Genomic DNA, 20,922 nt, shown 5'->3' on the forward strand with positions numbered 1-20,922 from the left:
TTTTCTAATGCAGTCTCACAGGAAAATTAACTGCTTGAGATATGACTGGTCCAACCAACAACCTCATTGCTGTCTCACAACTCACACAGGTAGCTGATAGATTGCCTTCTCACATTAATTCAGGCTGGTGTTTGTTACAGAAGTTGTGGTTCCAAATTCCTCCATGGCCTAACCATGTGGCTACATATCGACCCCTACCCTCCTTTAAGCCTGTAGTCACGTTTATATAACTGGGTAATGAGTTTCTTTAGCCAGGCCAGTTGCTTGAAAACTAAATTCTAGTTTTAAAGAGCAATGAATTTTCAACTGGATCCACACTCACAGTGATCAGCTGCTGACAGCACTGCAAGACACATTGCTCCCTGTAGGAAAGAAAAGGGCGGATTCACAGAATCCCTAACTTGGCTCAGCCTGACATGTGCCTTCAGGATGCTTGCAAAAATTAAATCAACAGCAAGAAGAAAAACTTCTGTTTGACTCAAATGAAATGATTAATTTTTTTATTATTTTTCTTTTGGCTTTTGATTTTTTAAATATCTGGGTTTGAATAATATTTAGGTAAATCTCCTCTTGAAAGAGCATTTTGAAACAGATCAGAAATGCAATCTATAAAAAAAGATAAAGCAAACTTTTGAGGTTTCTGCCTCAAATTAATAACTGAATTTATACTAATCCCAAAATAGGTTTGATAAATGCATTTTCCATTAAAATCTCACTCCAGCATATTTTCCTTGCCTGTAGTTAACAGATATACATTGAAATCTAATCAGAAAGTATTTGCCAAACACAACTTTTTAGACAAAAATGATATCAGATTTATGGAAGTAATGCATCTTTTACCATCAACTGAACCAAACAGATTGATAAGCAACATTTAATAACTACAAAATTATTCATAATTTAATTGGTATTTGTTTTACAATTAACAACTGAAGCTTTATAATTTATAACAAGTAATCTATAATAAATACATTTGTAACTGTTACAGGCTATGTGGTAGAATGAAAACATAAATTCATTAAGAGGAAGAAAAGCTGAAGAAGTACAGAGGATGTGTGCAGATAAAGAAAATGCCATGTGAAGAATAGAAGCTGTGGAAGAACCCTTGCACACAGGGTTTTCAGTTGTGAGAATTAACTGCGAAGATTACCACAGATATGCTGTTAAAAGACAACTTCCCATTCTCATTCCCCTTCACAGGAATGCTTACATACATTTACAAACCTGTTTGCCAGTGAAAAAAAGTTATCACCTAATCCTTTAGCCTACATTTTTCTGTCATTGTGAAGAATGTATTTCAACAATAAAGGGTATTAAAAATGGAAGACAAAACTACAAGGAGCCCAGAATGTTTGCCATAGAATATAGGGACAGGAGGTCTTGGCTAGTTATGTTTTATTTATGTATTTAAACAACATAGGAGTAATATTTAAGTTCTACTCCTCATAAAAGTCTGACATTTGAGACCAGTTTTAGCCTTAACATGGAGAAAGACAGGGAGAAATCTTAGCAGATTTTCAGCCTAGCTGCCAGTTTCCACATCCCCACAAGCCATTCATTTGGTAGGAACAAGTGCCAGAATACAAGTGCTACTATTTTGCAGAATCAAAAGGAATAAAGCTCCAGGAGCAGTTCACACACAGGAAGTAACAGCAACTCCTCAAGCCCCTGTCATTCCTAAGTATGAGGTGATGGGGCTGGGCAGGCAGCTGAGAGCAAAGATGTTATTTAAAGATGCCTATGCCTTTCTACAAACAATGAGCATGTAATCAAATATGGATACTTGATCTTAGATATGGAGATCATTCGGCAATATGAATTTACCCTGTCCTAAGTGCTTGAAAGGGCTCTTAGATTTGTACTAAAGAAATCGCCTTCTTGCTCTTGCATTTCTTCCACCTTCCCATCTGTTTTCAAGGGGCCAGGTAGCAGGAAGATGCCCAATGCCTCACTTCCTGCATTTGGCTTACAGGTTTTGATGCATAGTTCCTTAGCTACACTTCTCATTGTGATTTTAATTGCACAGGAGTGCTCCATAACTGTATGCCAATTATTTTCTTTGGTAATTACCACTGACACATACAAGTGAAGGAATACATTTTAGAGTTGCCTATTAGTCTTTTGTGGTACTTAAAACTCTACAACATTAACAAAATTGGGTTTGCATTATAATTACATTTACATCTTTTTTGCTATAATGGAAAATGAGAATTAATTACAAGGAGCACAGTACATACTACAGAATCGCTATACTATTATTTAGCTATACTATCACCGGTCACCCCAGAAGGGTGCTTCACAAACTACGCCTAATTTTTAATACTAAAATGAGCTGTCTTTAAGAATGTAATACAGCAGGTCTTCTGATATACATGCCAGGGAGAAAGTCTGATATTGCTAGTAGAGCATTATGAAGATCTGAAATTAAACAATTACAGCTGGATCTTGGTGCATTTAAGAATATTCTTTGTGCTGACTTTTCTGTGAAGAGATTTGCCAGTTGACAGCCAAATGTAACACGGTGGCTCTAAGAAGGCAAATACTTTCCAGGAGAGCCACTTGAGAACAGTGGCTCACAGGTGAAAAACAAACTAGGATCCCTTGTGGTGCAAGCTGTGACACGCATCGTTACCATGGTGCTCTCAAATGCCTCCTGCAACAGATCAGCTGAAAAGTAAATCAAGTTCTCTGACGAGCAGATCTTGGTGCCTAACTGAAGCCAAGCTTTGCCAGCTTCAGGTGAACAGTTTCTTGAGGACAGCATTACTTTAAAACAGGGAATAAGGCAGAAACAAATCTTAGTACGGAAGTCTTGAAGAGCTAAGCAGTCATGAAGTATCAAGTCCTCATGTATGTAGTAATCTCCAGACTTTCACAGAGGAGCAGATGTTTTGGACATTCTCACTTCACATAGGCTTGTGACTGATCATAACTGGTGGACAGCAGGGAAGGGAGAAGGACTGACTTCACATGAACCAAAGATATGTGGTCATATTGAGGAACAGCAATATTGATACAGGTATAGGATATGAAGGTAAAATAGCAGCCTGGACAGACATGGAGAATCACAGAATCACTAGGTTGGAAAAGACCCATAGGATCATCAAGTCCAACCATTCCTATCAATCACTAAATCATGCCCCTCAGCACCCTACCGCTCATCTTTTAAACACCTCCAGGGAAGGCGAATCAACCATCTCCCTGGGTAGCCTGTTCCAGTGCCCAATGACCCTTTCCATGAAAAATTTATTTCTGATGACCAGCCTGAACCTCCCCTGGCGGAGCTTGAGGCCATTCCCTCTTGTCCTGTCCCCTGTCACTTGGGAGAAGAGGCCAGCACCCTCCTCTCCACAACTTCCTTTCAGGTAGTTGTAGAGAGCAACAAGGTCTCCCCTCAGCCTCCTCTTCTCCAGGCTAAACAACCCCAGCTCACTCAGTCACTCCCTGTAAGACTTGTTCTCCAGCCCCTTCACCAGCTTCATTGCTCTTCTCTGGACCCACTCCAGAGCTTCAACATCCTTCTTGTGGTGAGGGACCCAGAACTGAACACAGTATTCAAGGAGAGGTCTCACCAGTACCGAGTACAGAGGGAGAATAACCTCCCTGGACCTGCTGGTCACGCCATTTCTGATACAGGCCAAGATGCCATTGGCCTTCTTGGCCACCCGGGCACACTGCTGGCTCATGTTCAGTCTGCTGTTGACCAACACCCCCAGGTCCTTCTCCTCCAGGCAGCTTTCCAGCCAGGCTTCTCCCAGTCTGTAGCACTGCTTAGGGTTGTTGCACCCCAAGTGCAGGACCCAGCATTTGGCCTTTTTAAACCTCATGCCATTTGACTCTGCCCAGCAGTCTAGCCTGTTTAGATCCCTTTGGAGAGCCTCCCTACCCTCCATCAGACCCACGCTTTCACCCAGCTTAGTGTCATCCACAAACTTGCTAAGGGTGCACTCAGTGCCTTCATCCAGAGCCTCCCTACCCTCCAGCAGATTGACACTTCCTCCCAGCTTAGTGTCATCCGCAAAATTGCCAAGGGTGCACTCAATGTCTGGAAAGAATCCTGGAAAGGTCAGTGGTCTGTGGTCAGTAGGTTAGCCATCCTGCAGAAGACTGATGTGAAAGTACAGCAATAGACATAGAAGTCAAACACTGGTGAGGTGAAACCATTGCCAGACATTGACCCATAAAAGCTGAGCAGTGCCACTTGAGGTAGAGCGTAAACATTATCTAGTGAACTCGCAAAGACCTGTGACAAGCAAATAGGCATACCAGAGGTGCAGGGCATGGCAGTGTGTTGACCTATCTTGCCAAAGCCTGAAAGTACATCTCTATAATCAAGAATGTCATACAAAATTTCATAGGTCCCACTATCCTGAATGTGGACAATGAAAGAATGCCTTCCAGTGACTTTCCTCTGGTACACAATCTTTAGGATGTTACTTTGTCTTGATTATCTAACACGATTCGTAGACAATTGAACATGTGTTAATGTTGAGGCAAGCAAAGAATGATTATTCAGAGCCTGTCAAATGAAGTATGGAACGTGAGGGTTGAAAAAATAGCAGAAACACCAGAAGTTTTCAAGACGGGCATCAGGGGTTTACAACTTATGACTGTGTAAGGCTAGTGGTAGATGAGTAAGGTGAGAGAGGGATACAAACAATTACACATTAATCCAGAAAAAAATAAAGATGACCTACAAAACCTGTATTGGACTTGAAACTTTATTTCAAAGCATTACACAAAACAAGTAATCCCTCACATCCTCTGCCCAGTTTCAATGGGGGTAGAATTAGGACTCCAACCGATTTGTAGAAATCTGCTAAGCATAGGATGGGCAGTTCTGAAGGGATTAAGGAAAGATAAATGTATTTTGAACTACCATTTTGGAGGTGACAGCTTGGAGTTCTGCTTAAGTATTTGCAAGACCCTGAATACATTCTCTATTTCTGAGATGCTAGCTTTTCTTTGTATTACTAAATTACTCCAGGTGAACAATTAACGAGTTTGGTGAACATGTAGACAAAGGCTGAAGACAATTTCCCTATCCCACCCTGGTAAAATGTTGCCATGACTAAAGGAAGAGCACTGTGCTCCTCTGGAAGAGAAAGATGTTGGTATTCTTCCAGTGTACTCAAAGTTGGCACTAACCAACAGAAAGCAGTGTCCACATCTACATTTTCAGGAGAAAGCTTCTAAGTGATGTCTTTCTGTTCCTCCATAAAGGCTGCTGTTTCCAAAGAGAATAAGGAATATCAGCTTACATAGCTTCATTTTTTCCCCTAACTGCCAGTAACTCGTTCTCTCTCAAAGACATTTTGTTCGTCTGTTTTACCACTAGATATCTTATAAAATCTCAAGATTATCTACCTAACTCCACCTGAAAAATTTCCTTAAAAGTGCTCATCCACACAAACTACTACCAAGCTTTTGGAGCTCAGCCCCTACCTAGAACTTGCCTACAAAAGATTTATGAAACAGTTTATATTGAAAAGGACATTCTGATTTCTAAGGAAAAATTATATTCTTTTTTTTTTCTTTAAAAGGCCCTTCCAGTATTCATGCTTAATAGCTTCAATAGGAACACAGTTTTTATTCCAAGATGCCCTCTTTCATATGCAACATAAAATTTTAAAGTGTACTCACCATAAATTGTTTACTTCTGCATCTGGAAGGGAATAATTCCTTCCCTATAGTGTCTCTTGCCTCTCTACTCATAATGTCACAAGCAACAGAACTTTTAATAATTTACATTTGGGCAGAATACTACACACAGCCATTTAGAGTCATCAGTAAAGCAAGAATACCTTAAAAGAGTCCAAAAAATATTAAAAGCATCCCACAAGTCTAAGTCATTATTACATTACCTTTCCCTGGATATCCTTAAGGAGAGCAAATTCCACTCCTTCACTGCACACATACATGAACAATCCTATCCTTCAAAGACTTATTTCCATAGTCAGATACCCCCTAGCCTTTCCTCTGCTGTAATACATTCTGAATCTGAGATGACAGAAGCTGGTCAATGCCACTTCATGGAATTCCCTTCATACAGGTGCCACTGTGCTGTTGGTTGAGAGGTTGGTTGGTTGTTTCTTTTTCATGTACTTGCAGGGGCTTTTGATTAGTCTCCTCCCTCTTTTTCTGTCTCCTTCTCTGATATTCAGGTTTTCATTTCTACCTCCTTCTCTATCTTCACCTCTGGCTAAGCTTCTCAAAGTATTCATTCTCCCTTCCAAAATCCATGGATTTTGCTCTGATTTGTGAGCCGAGAAAAAAAATAACACACGACTGATGTTTACTATGACAATGCAGAAGCTCTGGACAGTGGAGGTTTTTCCACAGCCAGTTGCATCAGAGGTCAAAACAGAAGTAGCAGAGGGAGAAGATCCCTTTCTAAGAAAGCATGTCACTGCTTCACTTGAAAATGTTCTTTTGCCCTATGGTGACAAGGTGTGTCACCTCCACTTCGCTCCTTCTGGCTCTAGGAAAGAATGCTGCTCACTGGAAGATATGACTCGCTCTCTTCTTCCATAGAGAAAGAATTGACTCAAGACCAAATCCTATTCCCTATTTTTTTCCATTAGCATAAACAGAATCAATTTGACTCTCATTGTTGCCATTATTTGTAATTTTTTGTCTTTGAGAGACAGTTTTCACACAGAGAATGCCTTTTAACCTGCTTTCATACAGGTGAAAAAGCATGAAGGAAGAACAGAGAGGCACCAGATTAGCTCACATCTTTTATAACAGCAACATAAAACATGACATAAATGAATGTATATATATATAAAAAAGCAACATATTTTAAACAGGGAACACTTATCTACAGTATTGCCCCCACTGCCAAGTAGAATTCTCGGTATCTCTCACATTCACAATGGAGTTGCAGGTAGACCTCCCAGCTTTCCTTTGCCTGAGGTGTGAAATCATGATTAAGCAGCAAGGCCTCCAAAAAACAAGAACATACAGCAACTATTTAATCAGTAGAAATGAATAAATTATCCCTCTTTGGGTATCACAGATACCTGTAGGGCTGTTTGCTGCAGCAAAGCAAAGACAATCCCATTTTTGCTACAAAAGAAACTCTGAAATTCAGGGTTTCTTCTTCTGCCAAAGAATAGGTTGAGATGCACTGGGCAGCAGGTACTGCAGTTGGGGCAGTCCTCACTCAGCACCCAAAGGAGCTGATTCCTCAGCCCAATAAAAAGCAGCATGATTTCCATCCTTTAAAAGGTCAGAAAATCAACAAAAATCAGGACAAAAATCCTCAAACTATCTCATATTTTACTATTTTACTTTCATGAAATTCTTATTCAAGCTGCACTGGCCTGAACAGCTGACAGAAATTCTCACTTCTTCAGCCCCCAAGTCTCCTCTGCAGGCTGCTACAGCGTCATCAGTGCAGCATGGCATCCCTCGGGGCTTCCTGTATCATTATTCAAATAGTCTCTATGGATTTAATTTGCAGACTAAAATTTCTGCTGCGAACAAGACCCTGATAATTAAAACATGTTTTCATAGATTTATCTGTGAACAAGCCAAGCAGCTGATTTTGTTAATTTTCTTCCCCTGTTTCACAAGCATCCAGTTCTCTCCCTGCTATGCTCTAGCTGTTTCTGTGGGCTTCTCATCTATCTAGCAGTTTGTAGGAATGGAATTAGTTCCCCTAGCCGGTGACAGAGCTTGACATAGGACACAGTGAAACAGAGAGTCAAATTCAGGAGGCTGTTCACAATTTCTATGAGCCAAAACTGAAATAAACAACATTAAGTGAAAATATATGTAAAAATAGGATATTTCTTGTCCAGCTCCCATTGTAAATACCACCAGAAAGAACATCACAAACCTACCACCATCTCAATTTCAAGATATTGATGCCTCCATTTCCCAACCTGCAGATGACTGATGAGATTTATCATTGCTGGCCCAAGAGCTCTAGAAATGTTATTGATAACATAAGGGCCCATTTTTTACATCTCTTCAATTTTCTTTATGTCCCTTTGAAGCCATTTTGACTAACGTGCCCAATAGGTGAGCATTAAGTGTCTGGACATTAATTAAAATAAACAGGGTGAGTCTGTCAGTGCATTCATCTGTTCAAGCCACAACACAATCATTAAAAATCAGGATTCATAGTGTGGACTTTGACAGCACAGCTATTCTACTTAGCCACCTGTTACCATGGATCATTATTTTAATATTGGTTCAGCCACACCTAACTCCCATGGGGCTATTCTAAAATCCTTCCTAAAATAGAGACATAATTTCCTTTTAAATAGTTAATCAACTTGCCAATATTTTCAACACATCCCTTTCACTGTCACTGAAAACCTTGCCTTGGCTGTTCATCTTTAATTTTATTAGAACTCTGTATTACATTTCAGCCCCATATAAGTAACATACAGGAGCAGAGAATGTTTTAGCTAATTAATGCTTCTGTAACTAGAGGCACCAAAAAATAACCATCAAATATTTATATAATTGGTACACTAAGAGGCCCCCAAAGAAGTATTGCCTAGTTCTGAGTGCTGTACTGAGAGAGGGTGAAATACAAAGTCCAAAGACCTAGAGCATAACAGACTCCAGTCTGTTTCCAATACTACATTACTTTGTATGCATTCTCATTGGCTTCAGGAGGCGTTCAGTAACATGGATAAAGGACGCATATTAATTTTCCCTATCTCTTTAAAATTAATGTTAGCTAGTATTAAGCTTTCCTCTACACTTCAGATGAATGAATATTTTCAGACAACTATAACATTCACACTGAGTACCTGCAAGATCATAGACTCATAGAATAACCAGGTTGGAAGAGACCCACTGGATCATCGAGTCCAACCATTCCTATCAAACACTAAACCATGCCCCTTAGCACCTCGTGTGTACCTTAGTACACACCTCATGTGTACTAAGGGCATGAGATGCTTTTCTTGGAATTATCCATAAATCATATTGACAAATATTGGAAAAAGACATCATTATTTTCAGGCTCCTAAATAATACTAAGTTAATAATACTTAGTCATAATACTCAGCTATCCACCACCTTTTAACTAAGAATTGAAGTGTTTTATACCAAAAAAATGCTTTGTCAGGGAAAAAAAGGTCTATGGAAATAAACTATTGGTCATTGGAATTTTAGTTTTTCACAATGAAAATTATTAAAACTAAAATAAGCTACATCTGACCTCACTGTGATGCTAGGGAATATAGTAGACTCAAGAAAACAACTCGTATAGCATGAACATTGATAGTACTGCTCAACAGATGCAACCTTAGCTAGAGTTGGGGATAGGCAGAGACACAGAAAGAATAATCCTCTCTGCATTAAATAATTTAACACTATATTACTTTGGCTACTCTTGTCCTTTACAGAAGAAGATGAAGACTTCTTTGCCTGGCAAATGGGTAGCAACTTAGTGTGACAATAGGGTGCAAATGATTCCACAGATAGAATCCAAATGCAATATTGTAAGCTTTTTTTCAGTGCACTTCGGGGAGATGGTTTGTTCGTTGGTTGATTTGAGGGTGGAGGTTATTTGAGTGAGGGTAGTGTTTTGTTTGTTCGGGTTTTTTTAAGTTGTTTCTTTGTTTTCACAAAAAAAATCAAAACCATGCCTTGGAATACCAAGCAGAAAAATCCAGTCACAACCACCATCATCAGTAGTGTTGTTATCAACAGTACTGCATAAGTTAATATATTGAGGGCCTTAAGGACTTCCTTCCTTGCCTCAAAGTGCAATGTGGCCAATGGAGTTTAATGCAACATCCTTAAAACTATGCCAGCTCTAAAATTAAAGTTAGATGAGCTTCTTGGAGGGTAATTTACACTTGGTTTTAAACTTGTCATCATCTTCCCCTTAACAGATACTTTCATCTCCTAAATGCAAAGCAAAGTACATTTCATTTCTAATGTGCTTGAAAATGATCCTACCTTGTCAGAATGCCAAGGTGCATCTCCAGTGTCTTCTTATTCTATTGCTATCATGCTTTGCTACACATAATACTAACTGAACACAGTATGTGTTGCATTTGCAGTCATTAAAGTAGCAGTAGAACTCAAATTTAAGTGATAGTGTTCAGGCATGGACATCTTGGAAGAAGAGGTTTATCATACTTTTAGCTGTGTTACTTTGAAACAGAGGAATTAGATCCTGACATGCTTAACGCTATGCAGATTAGTATAAGTGTTTACAGGAGCTGTATTACTGAGGTCTACATTAGTCACTACTTAATATTGTAAAATACAAGGTAGTTAATTCCACATATACATATAAAAGCCAACACCAGGCTTATTTTGACTGTGTTCATAACTGCCCAGTCACAGATGCAAGCATTATTTTTACTCACAGCAAACTATGCAAAACAGTAGTTCTGTGTTGCTATGCTGCTGTCATCAGATGTGAATAGGGAGTTTCCTGTTGCGTCCTATCCCTTTCACCAAATGTCACTTCCCCATAACCCTCATTTATTCTGATTAATTCAGTTGCTTTCATGGGTGCAGGCTACACTGGAGTACCCAAATGTTTTGATTTACAGAGAAGAATATCAACCAAAGAGTTTCTTAAATTTATCTGCCACTTGTGGTCTCTGACACACAGAATACCAAGATTGAAAGTTAACGGTAGCATTATGTGTTGTAGCACGTAAATATATGACATGGACCAGGTATGACTTTACCAGGGAGCATGGTAAGAAGGTTGTCAAATCTCATTATGACCACCCATCGTTATGGGAACTCAATGTCACATTTGAAAAGAAAAAGCTGTAATGTTCAACTTCGTTCCCATTGCCTTCATCATGAACTTCGACTTGGACATGCAAAATAATATCTGTGTTTAAAAACAGGAAAACAAACAAACAAAAATCAAACCAGAAGATAAGGTTAAGAGAGAACAAAGTTTCTCTGGAGAACAACAGTAATAAATTATAGAAAGTTATAAGGAAGTTTAACCCAAAATTCCTTAATTCAGAAACAATAACTGCTTGGACATGGAGACAGATAGTAATCTTGCCTGTTTTACACATTACCAAATAATACTCACTTCTCCACATAAAAATTATATATCTTCATTTGTTTCCCTGTCCCTTTCATTTTACACAATGAAAGGGCAAGAAAAATGAGAAAGGATTTTTTCCCTAGTTATTCAGTATGTAAAGAACATATTAACATTATATGTCAACAAACATATTAACATCATGGAAAGTCTCACTTTTTTAAAAAGATAGTTCAGAAATAAAAATGTTTAAATTTCCATGGTGTCCTGTGTTCCTAGAGATGAACTTCCTGACATCTAAACAGTTTTAGCCTATAAAAGCAGCTTCTGGAGAAACTCCAGTGTTCTGTGAGATCAGTAGACTGAGTAGCCTGATGCAAAAGATTCTGTGCTTAGTTCATTCAGATTAAGAAAGCTTACAGTCTTTACAAAGTAGGGTTAACTGAGATCATAGATTGAGCAACTCTCCAGCCACAAAAAGACAGATCCCCTTAGAAGTCATTAAATGCTTAATCAGCATTATTGCTTAGTGAATATATCCGTAGAAAGAGGACAATGGGTTGATCCTTCCTTCTTCTTGTTTCTTTGGGGGGGGTTGGGGTTTTTGTTTTTTGGGGGGGTTTTTTGTTTTTTTTTGTTTTATTTAATTCAAGCAATGAGGTCAACAAGAACCAGAACTACATAGGCTCTATCCAAGGTAACTTTTTATCTGTATAGCCAATATGGCAACCTTGAAAGGACAGTGAAGAGAGGTTCATTGAAGACCACAGAAACAGTGGGTACCCTTTTGTCCTCTTCCGTTCTATTGCTACTGTTTCAAGTAAAAACTGATGTTGTTTCAGGAAGGAGATTGTGTTTAGGATATTGTGCTGTTCTTAAATTAATATTTTTCTTTGCAAGACCTCATGGTGATCACACAAGGTAGAGAAACTACTCTAGACCAAGGGGTCAAAAGTAGAATCCCTCGTACAGGAGTTGCAGCACAGAGAACTGTTTTGAGTTACCTTTGCACCCAGCATCTTGAATAGATCTGACTCACCTTATGACCAGGTCCAGAACACATAGGAAGAGTGAGATACATATTAAAGAATACGTTTCTAAAACCAGAAGTTGTTCTTATATCAGCTCAACATACAATTTTAATCAATATATAAGGCCAGCCGTACCCTTCACATGTGCCTGATTAGTGTATGCTATGAAATTCACAGCAAGATATCAGACAGCAATTTCAGCATGGTTTAACAAGAATTAACTAGCAGGAGAAAAAAAAAACAGTGAAGGGAGAAAAAGAAAAGGAAGTAAAAGCCACATGTCTTGAGCAGGAAAAAAAAAAAAGGATAATGCATAGTGTCTTCCAGTTTCTCAGGAGATTCTGGAGGAACAAATACTTTCCCCTTTTGATTAGACAGCTTGTGTGTTGAGCGGGGCAGGGATGACTATGTGCATACATATATATGGACAGACAAGTGATGAGACTGCATTTTTTGTTATTTTCAAAATCAATTCATTTTTCCCATGAAAGAACTGCTAACCAAATAATTTCCTCAGAACTTGCCAGTTCATTTACAAAAAGTCTTCTCCTCTTCAGAAGGAAAACTGTGACAACAAAGGCTTTCTTTTATCACCATTTATTAATTTATATATCATTTAAGAGTGCACATCATCAATTGGAAGGGGTCCAAAGCAGAATTTGAATCCAACTGGACTTCAGTTAATTAATGAGTCAAATAATCAAATTCAAATCTCCTGCTAGACTTCTCAAGATCTGATGAAATTCAGAACTGAGCCTCCAGAAACAGCTGTTCTCATGGGGTTTATGCAATTTTGTTAATAAAATCATAGTAGTAAGATAGTCATGTGTTAGCAGTATTGAACCTTAATCCCAATGCTTAGCATAAAAGAATCATAATCTGAGATCACTTTTTTTTTTTCAATGCAAGGATGGTTCAGCCAGACTTTGCAGTGAAATACATCCTAGAGCCACCTGCAACTCAGCACACTACAAGGAAAATGTTAAGAGTCAGAAGGCCTTTCTGCTTCTTTCTATTCCTGACAGTGATATAACATGCTTACACTATGCCAAGTCAGATAGACTCAAACTTTCAGATGCAATCTGCTATTTCATCCAAGTTTGAGAAGTGTTGACTGGTTGCACTGAAAGCAATATGAGCTGTAAGTTCTCAGCACCTCTAAAAAAGAAACCCTAAGTTTCTTTAATTTGGTGTCAAACAACATCGAGCAACTGAAACTGGAACCTGGCAGGGAATTCCCTTCAAAGGATACAGATATCTGTGGCTTTCAAAGAGGTCCAGAGGGATAGCGCAGTGCTCAGTACGTCAACATGGGATTTGGAAGACCCCGTGTTCAATTGATCAACTGGCTGCAGCCAAGTAAGCAAACCACAGCTTCCACCTGATATGACCATAGTGCTATCCACTATCATGCACATGTTGCGATACAGACAGTATTCATTTTGAGCATGGAATGAAGAAATGACACAGAACTTGCATACCACTGGAAAGAAAGCTAAGAGTTATACTGAAAAATCACAAAGTTATTTCTAGGAGATCTGAAATGTCCTAACAGCGCTTTGTATTCCAGCACACTACTTAAGATCTATGTTTATTTTAAAAATATTAAAATTCAAACATCTTTTTTTGTAAGAAAAAATGGTTCACTGCATGCCATAAGAACATTTAGATAAAGAAATACATTTTCTGCTGAAGTAAGATTGAAGTTGCTACTCAATAGTGCATTAGGCAACAATAACAACTATGTATTTCCTGGGCAGTAAGAACCAAGCAACACAGAAAAGTCCCTATTGTCTTCTTCTTGGCATCACACCATTAAGCATGTATAAAATAGCTTGTAGAACATTAGGAAAAATTTCTTCACCCAAAGTGTTATCAAGCACTGGAACAGGCTGCCCAGGGAAGTGCACAAGTCACCATCCCTGGGGATATTTAAATGATGGTTAGATGAAGTGCTCAGGGATATGATTTAGTAGTGGACAGGTATGGTTGGGCTTAATGATCTCAAAGGTCTTTTCCAACCTAGTCATTCTATGATTCTATGAACCTATTTCAGCAAATCCATAATTGGAGATTGCTGTAGTGGCAGCATTTGACCCAGGTATGTTCAGTACTGAACATGGTTCAGTAGTAACAACCTGTCTGCAGGATTAGCTCCTCAAGCTGGCCATGAGACATACCTCCAGGACATCCTCCACATGCTGCAGCTGCAGAAGCACCAAAGAAATAGTCAGCGAGGCTGTGTTAGAAGGAAAGCAGCACATATTCTTATTTTTAAGAGATAGGACGGGTATGATTTGCCCCTCAGTTAACATCAATACAGGGCAGGAATGAAGGCAGACTGGGCCAGGCTCTAACACATGGCCACAGCTGGGCTCCTGACCTCTCCACCAGTAGAGAGTGCAGACAGCCATGTCCCAGGCACCCAGTCACTGACCTGCTGCTCCACCAGCATGACCCTACCATGGTTACATTCTGCATATAGACACCTCCAGCAACATATGTCCATTACCCACTGGGGCACCCGGTGCTACATGTGAGGAGCCCTCTTACCTCAGGATCTTTCTCTATCTCCAGCCCCGCTTCTACCAGGTTGCGTTCGTACTCCTCCCGCTGCAGCTGCTTCTCCTCTTCCAGGGCATCCAGTGGGCCAAGCTCGATCACCTCTGTCCCTGGCAGCCCCACCTGCTCCTGCAGGTCATGCTGGCCACCATAATCCTGCTGCTGCTCAGCACGGCTTTTCCCAGCCCTTCCATTCAGAACCAGGGCCAGGGAGCCAGATCCGCGAATTGGCTCTGGTGAGCCCACACCAGGTGGGTGCCAAGTGAGGCGTTTGCGGTAGTGATAGACTAACACGTAGTCGACCTTTCTCTTGCTGTCCCTGAAATACATGCCACCTGGGGATGCCTTGTCCTCAGCCACTCCTTGTGTCCCGTCCAGGTAATTGTTTATAACCTGGGAGAGAAACATAGAGCTGTCACAGATAAGAAAACAAAACAAAACAAAAAAAAAACAAAAAACAAACAAACAAGATGCAGGCAGACTCAGAGACTATCATGTCCACACAAGCAGGTGAAGCTGTGCAGAGGCAAAACTGGGTGTCAGCTGGGGGCAGGTATGACCTACAAACATGCACTCTGCAGACAAGATTAAGTCACACTGACCTCCTCTGACCGTAAACAAATGAGAGTGGATAAAGGCAGCTCCCTTATCTCAGTGCATGGGTTACCTACCCAACAGGCAGGTATGGAGGCACACACCAAGGCTTTCTCTGTCCTAAATGTACATAGAAGACACACTCAGCTCAGGGGAAGACACACATGTTTTGAAATGGGATTGAGAAGTGAGAATAAGGATCGTATTACAGACTGGGATATGAGAAATTATGTGCTGTGGAGTAAAGCTGGCCAGGGGAGGGATGCAAAAATTTGTTTGCAGAAAGAAAGGGAAGTAAATGATCTGATCTAGAAGAGGAGAGAGATCCTCACTGTTGTCCAAGGGCAAGAAGGGTAGGGTTGGACAAAAATGCCTTGGAAAATACTAGAGATAAGAGAGGATATACCACATGAATGGCTAGGGATGCAAGCTGACCTGTATATTAACAAGTTATAAAATGAAGATGTGATGGACCAGTTAAACTGCAAAAGGAAATCAGTGACTAAAATCATTCAAATTGCCTGTTGCACTTAGTTGCCCTCCCGGACCATCCCTGCCTCCTCATCTCCTCTATCTGAACTGTTCTGGGGTGAAGCTGTTCCAGTACTAACCCCTGGCACTGTACACCAGCATGGACCTCAAATCTGCAACACCTGTGTTGAACTCTGATACCAAACACAAGGCATTTACTTTCACTTCTTTTTCATTAAGATAACCCATTTATTTCCCCAAACTGTTATCAACCACCGTTTCCAGCTCAATGCTGCATATTAAAACCCTTCATAGAGCTCTCTACAGCATCGTTCATTAGTGGACTTCAGCACTACAGTCTGTGGGGAACTATATACAAGCAAACAAATAGGGTCAACATGATCCAAAGCAATCAACCCATAACCTAATTCCAGACATAGGTGTATAACCCCATAGATGGCTATACAAGAAAATCTCAACAGATACCAGTTAAAGATTTCTTTCTCTCCCTACTTCCTCATCCATTATGCGCCCCAGTAGTCCTGAATGCAAAGTTAATCAGACATATTTTATGGCGATTTACTCATTTCTTAACACAACACTGTTGTTGTTGCTGTTGTTAGTAGTAGTAGTAGTAATAATAATAATAATAATAATAATAACAATAATAACAATACAGTATTATGTACCCCAACATCTCCCAGATTCTTGTTTTTCATAGAATCATAGAACCTCCAGGCTGGAAAAGAACCATTGGATCATCGAGTCCAACCATTCCTATCCCTTAAACACGTCTAGGGAAGGTGACTCAACCACCTCCCTGGGCAGCCTCTGCCAGTGCCCAATGACTCTTTCCATGAAAAAATTTTTTCTGATGTTCAGCCTGAACCTCCCCTGGCAGAGCTTGAGGCCATTCCCTCTTGTCCTGTCCCCTGTCACTTGGGAGAAGAGGCCAGCACCCTCCTCTCCACAACTTCCTTTCAGGTAGTTGTAGAGAGCAATGAGGTCTCCCCTCAGCCTCCTCTTCTCCAGGCTAAACAACCCCAGCTCTCTCAGCTGTTCCTCATAAGGCCTGCTCTCCAACCCCCTCACCAGCTTTGTCGCCCTTCTCTGGACCCACTCCAGAGCTTCAACATCCTTCTTGTGGTGAGGGACCCAGAACTGAACATAGTATTCAAGGAGCAGTCTCACCAGTGCCGAGTACAGAGGGAGAATAACCTCCCTGGACCTGCTGGTCACACCGTTTCTGATACAAGCCAAGATGCCATTGGCCTTCTTGGCCACCCGGGCACACTGCTGGCTCATGTTCAGTCGGCTGTCAACCAACACCCCCAGGTCCCTCTCCTCCAGGCAGCTTTCTAGGCAGACTTCTCCTAGTCTGTAGCTCTGCATAGGGTTGTTGTGCCCCAAGTGCAGGACCTGGCATTTGGCCTTGTTAAACCTCATGTCATTGGTCTCAGCCCAGTGGTCCAGCCTGTTCAGATCCCTTTGAAGAGCCTCCCTACCCTCCATCAGATCCATGCTTCCACCCAGCTTAGTATCGTCTGCAAACTTGCTGAGTTGCTTTACTTCACTGTTTCCCACAAAGTAGCTCTCAGTCACCATATCACTAAATAAATCTTAGTTTCCCATGCATACTACATTCTTCATTCAGTCAAGAAATTATCACCAAATGATCTGTTCTGTACATTAACACCACACCACACACTATTTACATAGTACCTTTAGGCATATCTAAGCTTACACTCAGTAGCACCTTCTGGCAGAATATAAAATCACTTGGGACACAGCATTTTATTGCAATTCCCCATTTCCTGGTTAGATATGTTTTTGTGTAGTACTCACAGGCAGTCCACGCAAACCTCCTGAATCCATCTCTGCCACAGTAAAGAAAAATCCACTGCAGATTCCTACTCTCCTTTCCAGAGAGTTTCAGGCTATACAGTGCAGAAGGAACGATATCCCCCCCACTAGGTCACCGGCACAACGCAGTGCATTAGCTGACTTTAGAGAAGATGAGCTCTAGGCATCCTCGCCTCCTTTCCTGGCAAGTGTGGGCAGAAATGAGAAGCACAAATAAAATGCGGGAGGGGGAACAAGGAGATTGGAGAACATGAAAAGTCACTAAGACATTTTACTGTTTGTTGCCATGCGCAGCCAGCTGCCACATCCTAGTCACCTGAGAGAGCACCATAGCAACATTTGATGTTGCTAGAGTTACACAGATTAATAGGATGAGGATATACAACAATATGACTCTCCCTTTCTGTTGGCTCTTTACCTCACTCTTGCCAGTAAAGGACCATCTCCATTATTATGGGTGTCTGTTGCATAGAAAACAAATTGAAATTCCCATAGATTTCAGTAGGGATATTTTCTGGCCCTAAGTTTTCATTGCTTTCTTCACCATGTGACAAAACTGCACAAGAAGACCTTATTAGGGTGGAACATAAATAATTAGCAATTTCAAAAAAGTCACTGAAGGAACTATCAAGATCTCTCCCTCCTCCCTTCTCACAGCTGTTGTAAAAGTCAGAATCAGTTATTTAAATTGCCATCTTGAGTCCCACATGCATCGCTTCTTGACTTCCAAGACAAGAAGCCAGCACATCAAGCAATAAGAAAACGGGAAGGCAGGATCAGTGTTTCATCACAATTTTGTTCGAGTACACTAGTAGCCAATACATCACTACAAATATATCCCAAAAGGCGTCTCCTCTAATAACAGCTCCATTCTGAAGACCACAACCCCACTTCACTTCCACCTTCCAATCCAGCCCACACTAACACCTGGGCACATGCTGGCCCAGGCTTTGCACAGGGATAGAAAATTCTATTATCAGCCTGCAGATCTCTTCCCCCTATCCCTGCTGTGAAGAATTTTGGCCTATGTAAATGATTAAGAGTAGCTTGGTGATACCATTACAGTAGCAATTAGTTCTAGCTGTCTGTTAAAAGCCTCCTGAACTACCTAAGGCTGTAGTATCAATTTACTTGCATGGTCACTTTTCCTGGTACAGAATAGATTTGCCTAACACAAAGGAGGAGTGGACCATCCTGCTTCAAGCCTCTTTCTCATCCCAAAGGCATTAGAAGTATGTCAACAAAAATAAAATCTTGCTTACAGAACTGCTGAAGGACTCCATGCAGCTTGGTGCTTCAAAAGCTCCGTTAATTCTGCTGGTGTGCAAGGAAGTCCGGTTTTGAGGAACTGTGAGGTATTTGCTGTTGTATGCTGGAAAAGAATCCCTTGCTGATTTTGCTGTCTTCTGTCCTTTCAAAGATTGGTGTAAGAAGGCCAGAGGAAAGTCTGAGAATAAGAGATAAGTACTGTAAAAAAAGGCAGGTTTTATGCAGGTAATTTCCTAAAGGAATAGGAAATGTTGCAGTTAAAAGAAACTATGCAACTTCAAATGCCACACTTTGGTAAATGGAGAGGGATGAATACAACTGCAGAGGAAGCACGGGTACTTGGCTGTGTGAGCTGCTGGGAAGAGGGGAACTATGATACAACACTGCACTTAGGTCTGCACTCTCCAGGTTGGTCAATGGCATTTGTACTCCTGCATGTCAGTTGCTAGGTTAGGAGCTGGAAAGTCTGCACTGTGCAGCTACTTAAGCACCCCAGGACATGATCAAGCTGTGTGTCTTCATTGATTGCACCCTGGTTCTCTGGGTGCAGCATTCATGCCGAATGGAAGCCAAATTACTGCGAACAAACTGAGTCACATTTGCTTATTATGACTCAACTGAAATGGACTATGTTTCAGTTCTTGTGTAATGTGGTACAGGTACATTTGCTTCCAGAAAACGGTCGTTCTCCACCAAGAACTCTGAACTATTGGACATGTAACAGTGTGAAATTCTCATTAAGTACATATAAGTTTAGACTTACATGTTTTGGCTTGAGGACCTAATGTCTTGAACCCTTTAGTCTAAGATTTGTTCCCCATCTCCTGTATTGACAAATTACGAGGTCACAAAACACCATAATGGAGGGTCTGGAGGGAGTGCGGAGTTATGTACAACTCTGCCACCACCCCTGGTAAACTATATCTCTGCGTAGAGGAGGGTACATCAGTAACAGAATATAAGAAGAATGCTTGGTTATGGGTAGGAAATGCAGAAAGTCAATCCCATGCAGGCAGTAGCACAGGGAAAAAATGACGGTCAAAAGTAATGGATACAGAATCTGTTCTGACATACAAATGTTCCATACTCTTTCCCCCTCTAGTGGTGCCATAAGTGGAAAGGGGTTGATTTATTGTTACTCATAATTTCTCTGACAAGCTTATTGGGGTAAAAAAACCTGTGGCTTCGTCCTTCAAGAACTAGTGTTTTCTACTAGAGAGAAGACATAGGCATAGCAGACCTATCTACCCATGTAGTTAGCTCCACTGCCACTGAAGAGACAAAACACCATGCCTCTCCAGTGAGGAGTTTTGTCTTCCCAAGGAAGAAGAATTAACTGGAACACTCTTCAGATCCTGTATATCCAGGGGCCATTACATCCATAGTATTTCTTCTTGACTTCTGCCTTGGCAATCCTAGTAATGCTGCAGGTTTTTTTCCCCACTTTCACCTTCTGTCTAAGGAAACAAGAAGCTTTAACAGCATAGAATAGTTACTTTCCAGTCAGGGAGGATCTGCCCTATGAGATCTGCTGGACTGTATTATGACAAAGCAAACTCACCCTTATCTGCCACAAGAAAGCACTGGGAAATCTGAGCAGTTTCTTTCACATCTTCCTCATGGCAATGAAGATAGGGGAAGAGGGAAAGCAGCAATAGCTGTGTTGTACCTTGCATTGCACCTCAAAAGACAGAGCTTTGAAGGAGGTAACTGTATGCAGGAAAACTATAGAGCTGCACAGTGATCATCAGTTCAAGGAAAATCTAGAAGGATCTGTTCCTACACATGGTGGTAGTGAAACATTGTCTCTCTCTTTTGCTTTTTTTGGTTGGGAGAGATAATGGGAGAGAACACTGCTTAAATTTGGAAGTCATATTTCCTCCTTAACTGAATCCCCTCTTTTTCTTTCAAGAGTCTATGGCAGACTGTGTCCTACTGCTAATCTTCTGTGCTCTCAACACAGACTGAATCTACTTACTCACAATCATGTGCTAAGAGAGGAGCCAGTAAAGTGTTAAAGAAGGAAATTCTTGGGGAGGGGAAACCTGACCCCTAAATGTTATGATTACTTTTAGGGTTCCTTTCAATAATAGATAAGGGTCCTGCAGCACTGCAGTATGGTATAGTAGATTGACT

The 20,922-nt window shown here is 40.7% G+C and overlaps 1 protein-coding gene across 1 annotated transcript in view; it reads right to left on the minus strand.

The window, feature by feature from the left end:
* The window catches only part of ANO2 (anoctamin 2), a 196,412-nt gene that overhangs the window by 169,793 nt on the left and 5,697 nt on the right, over positions 1–20,922 (minus strand). Inside the window, exons 2-3 of the mRNA XM_069863875.1 lie at positions 18,780–18,964; positions 14,581–14,982 (exon numbers count right to left, since the gene is read on the minus strand). Of these exons, the coding sequence (XP_069719976.1) occupies positions 14,581–14,982; positions 18,780–18,964 (587 nt within the window). The remainder of the gene's footprint in view (positions 1–14,580; positions 14,983–18,779; positions 18,965–20,922) is intronic.

The sequence above is a fragment of the Phaenicophaeus curvirostris genome, chromosome 1 (assembly GCF_032191515.1).
Source record: "Phaenicophaeus curvirostris isolate KB17595 chromosome 1, BPBGC_Pcur_1.0, whole genome shotgun sequence".
NCBI classification, from domain to species: Eukaryota; Metazoa; Chordata; class Aves; order Cuculiformes; family Cuculidae; genus Phaenicophaeus; species Phaenicophaeus curvirostris.